The sequence below is a fragment of the Anarhichas minor genome, unplaced genomic scaffold (genome assembly GCF_050575085.1).
Source record: "Anarhichas minor isolate MPS153535 unplaced genomic scaffold, ASM5057508v1 ptg000105l, whole genome shotgun sequence".
Taxonomy (NCBI): Eukaryota; Metazoa; Chordata; class Actinopteri; order Perciformes; family Anarhichadidae; genus Anarhichas; species Anarhichas minor.
This window is the reverse complement of record NW_027466551.1, coordinates 347501-353199: the sequence shown is the minus strand read 5'-3', so window position 1 is coordinate 353199 and position 5699 is coordinate 347501. Positions and strand designations below refer to the sequence as shown.

At 41.8% G+C, this 5699-nt stretch overlaps 1 protein-coding gene across 1 annotated transcript in view; it reads right to left on the bottom strand.

The window, feature by feature from the left end:
- Nucleotides 1–516: 516 nt before the first annotated feature.
- The window catches only part of xpo7 (exportin 7), a 43103-nt gene continuing 37920 nt past the window's right edge, over nt 517–5699 (bottom strand). The window contains exons 23-28 of the mRNA XM_076082844.1: nt 2185–2399; nt 1925–2063; nt 1684–1841; nt 1256–1354; nt 960–1087; nt 517–804 (exon numbers count right to left, since the gene is read on the bottom strand). Coding sequence (XP_075938959.1) covers nt 711–804; nt 960–1087; nt 1256–1354; nt 1684–1841; nt 1925–2063; nt 2185–2399 — 833 coding nt within the window. The 3' untranslated portion in view covers nt 517–710. The remainder of the gene's footprint in view (nt 805–959; nt 1088–1255; nt 1355–1683; nt 1842–1924; nt 2064–2184; nt 2400–5699) is intronic.

Here is a 5699-nt window from a genome sequence, read left to right as displayed (position 1 = left end):
GAACCGGTGAGACGGCGTCCTCTCGAGGGGGACAGACGGGTGAGACGTCGTCGTCTCGTGGGGGACAGATGGGTGAGACGTCGTCGTCTCCTGGGGACAGACGGGTTGACAGACAGGATCGTGTCTTTGTGGCTATTTACATCACTTCAGCCAGAGACTTGAGTAAAATGTACAACATGGACGCTCCGACTCTCCCTTTGTTAGTGTGTACCTCTTCTTCCTCCTCTTCCTCTTAAGTGCTCCTGAGCCCCCCCCCCCCACTTCCTGTGGAGAGCTCGCTCCCCACACAGACAGACAGCTGCACTAACTCACTACACTGTAAAAAGCTCAATCACACGGTTTTGTTTTTTTGTAACTTTTTCTTCGACTCTTTGTGTTGAAATCGTTATAAACATTGTTCAAAATGTTACCAAAAGAAATGTACACGTGTTTCTGTGTTTCTATACAAGGCAGGCAGAAGCGGATTACTACGTTCACCCCCCCACTTCCTGTTAGAACAGCCAGACGAGTCGACCATCGCTTTAAAATAGATCTGTATATATTTATATAGGCTTATATCAAAAAGGAGGCGGAGTTAACCAACGATCCCGTACGACGTGACCCCCAGGCATCCGGGCCCGAGGGGGGGAGGGGGGGTGTCTGATGCAGAGAGGGGGGGGGGGGGGGGGGGGGGGGCTCTGTCTGCAGGTGAGACTCCTCTCTGTGGAATGTCAGCTCATCATGTCGTTGCTGTTGACGCCGTACGTCGAGTTCTTCATGCTGTCGTTCACCTCCCTCCTGAAGACAGACAGGTTCTGAGTAAACCTGCAGACAGACAGAGAGAGAGTCAGACAGGTAGAGAGACAGATTATTATGATATCAATATTATAAATGTAACTTTGAGGTGAAGAAACAAACGAAATGATTTTGATCAATACATCAATACATCGTTTAGACTAATTACAGAGAGACAGACAGACCTGTCCCGGTTCTTAGTGAGTAGGTTCCGTTCGATTCCCTCCATCAGGTTCTCAAAACATAAATGCATCGCCTGCTGTTTCTCTGGAGGCTGACTGTTCACGATGCTGTTCCTCAGGTCAGCAAAGTACTGAAGGAGAGACACATATACACACACAATGTTAATATACACATGTTAACACACAGCAACCCACCCACCCAGTGTTGACACACACACACACAGTGTTGACACACACACACACAGTGTTGACACACACACACACAGTGTTGACACACCCACATACAGTGTTGACGTCACCTTCTCGTTGAGCAGGATGAGGCCGAGCAGAGGGCGAGACATGGACCACTGGTTCCTACAGTCCTCGAAGATGATGATATTCAACACTGTGGACAGCATCTGCTCATCAACAACAACAACAACAACAGGGTCAGTGTTCTTCTTCTCTGGTGCTCTGTGAGCGTCAAGTGGGGAGCCAACAAGAAACAACCTGAGCTAACGTTAGCATCAGCTTGTCTCTCCAGGGCGTTCTGCGTCCTCTGATCAGCGTCGAGAAGCTGCTTTACTCAGTGTTTTAATCAGAGGAGGAGACCTCTGTAGTAAAAACCTGCTGAACCATGAACACTGGAGGAACCCTAACAACAACCATGATGCCGTGCTGCTCCACCACGTTACTGTGTCTGCCTGCCTCATGGACTCATGTCTGTGGGATAAAGAGCGTCTCTGACCTGCTGGATCATCTCCGGGTGCTGCTGCATGATGTGGAGGAAGCGGTCGTCCGTCGCCATGGGAGTGGGTCTCTTCTTCGTGGAGCGAGACAGCTGCTTGAACAGGTAGGTGACTATGTGGTCCAGACTGGAGCAGCATCCTGTGCACACCATCGTATCTGAAACACACTCGGATGAATAAAACCGCGAAAAATCACGTGATCCCTCCTGAAAATTGAAACTGGACCTGTGAGCATCTTACCGAGCGCCGTGAGCCCCTCTGATATCGAGGACAGGATGTACATGACGACGTGAGGCTCTAAACTGGCGATGAAGTTCATGTGGTCCTGAGTCAGAACCTCCAGCAGAGAGTAGAAGGACTGGCTGAGCTTCGGGTAGTCCTGCAGGGACAGGAAGAGTCAGGGTGGTGTACTGATCTGAGCTAACGTTAGCATCAGACGTCTGGATCTTAAGTTATGAGAGAAACAAGCTGAGCTAACGTTAGCTACCATGATAACTCACCAGCAGGTCACTGTGAGGGATGGACAGCAGCAGTTTGATGAAGGTCTGTAAGGCGTTGTCCAAAGCGTCGTCGCCGTATAGACGGAAGACCCCGAAGTTGACGTAGTTTCCACTGAGCACCGCCTTCAGCATAGCGAAGCACACGCTGACCCCCTTCAGCTTCACACCGTAGACCTGGTCCTTAGGGACCTCTCCCAGGGTCAGGATACGGTTTCCTATATGAAGAGAGACACCAGACCAGTGGTTCATTATATAATAATATATTACTATATAATAATATATATTAATATATTATATTACTATATAATAATATATAGTAATATATTATATAATATATAATAATATATAGTAATATATTATATAATAATATATAGTAATACAGTAATATATTATATAATATAATAATATATAGTAATACAGTAATATATTATATAATATAATAATATATAGTAATACATTATATATAATACTACATTATAATATAATATTATAATGTATTATACAAAAATAGAAAACGTTCACAACAGAACTGTTGAGTTCGGTTTCGTTTAAATCCTGAATTATGGAAATATTCAACAAACTGTTTTATGATAATGTATTTTTTAAACATATCACAAACATTTTGTGACTTATAATTGTGACATTAATTAAAATAACAACTGGAGCTGATATCAGAATGAGTTATATGCTGATGATATAAAAATAACTTTTAATAAATAACCATTTAAATAAAGATAATTAGGGCCCGAGCAACCGACGTCGGGCCAGCGAGTCGGACCGGCGACGCCCCTCGGCCAGTATGTCCGATTTACTTGAAATTCAACACACATGTCCACTTGAGCTAGAGCTACAAAAAAGCCAATCAGACCCCTAAGCTCCGCCTACTTAGATTTTCCGCCATATTGAATTTAGTGTAAAACACATTTTTGCGAACATTTTTTCCTCCTACATGCTGGGTCTGATTACTACCAAATTGGCTGTGGCTCATTACTGGATATACGTCATCAAAAGCTTTTTGATAACTCTCTTCGTTTACACGATATGGACCAATAAACTTCTTAGGGGCGTGGCTTAATATCAACACACAACCTCTCAACCGTTTAAAAAAATGCAAAAAGTGACAAAAAGCACAACTTCGTGGGTTTACTGTAGCGCCCCCTAGTGGTTGAATGCAAAACAATTCTCAGGGTATGTTACAGGATACGATGTGCATATATGCTGCAAGTTTTGTAATTTTAGGACAAACGGTTGAGAGGTTGTGTGTTGATATTAAGCCACGCCCCTAAGAAGTTTATTGGTCCATATCGTGTAAACGAAGAGAGTTATCAAAAAGCTTTTGATGACGTATATCCAGTAATGAGCCACAGCCAATTTGGTAGTAAATGCATGTAGGAGGAAAAAATGTTCGCAAAAAATGTGTTTTACACTAAATTCAATATGGCGGAAAATCTAAGTAGGCGGAGCTTAGGGGTCTGATTGGCTTTTTTGTAGCTCTAGCTCAAGTGGACATGTGTGTTGAATTTCAAGTAAATCGGACATACTGGCCGAGGGGCGTCGCCGGTCCGACTCGCTGGCCCGACGTCGGTTGCTCGGGCCCTAATTATCTTTATTTAAATGGTTATTTATTAAAAGTTATTTTTATATCATCAGCATATAACTCATTCTGATATCAGCTCCAGTTGTTATTTTAATTAATGTCACAATTATAAGTCACAAAATGTTTGTGATATGTTTATCACAAACAAACATATCACAAACATGATATGTTTATCACAAACAAAACTATATATATATATATATATATATATATATATATATTCGAGAAGTCTATATATATATATATATTCGAGAAGTCTAGTAGTAGTAACGTGTCTGTGTAGTCAACTGTCAAATCAAATAAAGAAAGTACATCAATTATATTTTAACAAATATTATTCTCAGTTTTCAAATTTAACTGGATGGATTATTAATAATACATAGAAATACATAAATACATGTTCTCTAATTTCAAGTAAAATAAGAGCTGGATTAAAGAATAACTGACATAACGGAAAGCTTTTCAAAAATGTGCATCTTAAAATAAAGTAATTCATTTTAGAAAAATTTATTTCACTGAATTGTCCTGCAGCTTTAAATTCAGTTCATTCAGGTGTGAAGTGATGTCAATCAAAAAAGCCACAATATTATATTTCTCTCATCTTCTAACAAGATAAATCAGTGAGCATGATCTTTATCTGTGGTTATTAAACCACTTGTTTCAGCTCTATTCTCTCTGTTAACATCATTGTTGGTCAGTGAATTCATGCGTTATGATTCTGATCATATTGGGCTCTTAGGTTTATTTTCTGTGTCTTCATTTAGATGTGAGTGGGTACGTTTGCTCTAAAGAGTTATGCGTTGCCTCGTAGTGTCGCTTCATTTACCGCTTTTAATAATCGTCACGGTCTCTGAACATGTGAGACACACTGGTTATAAACTGTCCGTGGGAAGAATGAACCTGTAAGAGTCTGTTCATTCTTGGTTAAAGGCTCTGCTCTCTCTGATCACTTTTCTCTCTTTGGAGAACGTTATGTGAACTTCTCTGACTCACGTATTATTCTCCTGCTCTTCCTTCTCTTTCCTCGTCTCTCCCCCGGTGTGTGTACATCTCACTCCAGTCAGGAAACTTGTCAGAATACTCATATTTGATTGGCTGAGCTGCATCATGTGATGTGATTTACAACGCATTGGTCGGTGCGTTTCCTGCACCGCTGAACAAGTGCCGTAAAGGCTGAAAAAGCTGCGCCGGTTAAAATAGAAGGGTCCGGATACAACGGCGTCTGGGTCCGGATCCGGACCGCGGTCCGCCAATTGGCGACCCCTGGTTTAGTGGGTTGGGATGCTCAAAAACTCATGGAACTTTGTACATGTGTCACAGGTCATTGGAAGAAAAAGTTTATATGACTTTTTTTATTGGCCGTTTTAAATTGCCTCTATAGCGCCCCCTACAATATTTCAAAAGAGCAGCCCTAGCGCTACGTTTTGGCTACATGTATGAAACTTAGTAGACACATGTATCCCATGGAGACTTAAATATAAGTCTCTTGGGACCATGCTCTAAACCCTACCGGAAGTCGTCCAGTTTCATTTATGTGTCATTTTTCAATAGATTTTGGCCTATTTCTAGTCGCTATACTTTAACGAACTCCTCCTAGGGACTTCATCACATCCAGTTTAAATTTTGCCAGTACCATGTCAAGACCATTGTAATTAAAAGTTATCAAAAGCTTTACGTTTGACGGAATCGTTTAGCCGTAGCGGGCGGCTACTTTAGGTGATTCCCCATGAAAAAAGTTGATGTAACTCAGCTGGACTTGTTCCAAACGGTCTCAGACTTCACATGCTTGATAACACTCATGGCCTGAGGATGTCTACAAGCTAATTTCCCCTAATACTCACAGCGCCACCTGCTGGCGAAAGGAAAGCTGCCTTTTGTGACAAACACCTCCGATTTACATGACTTTTGCACAATGTGG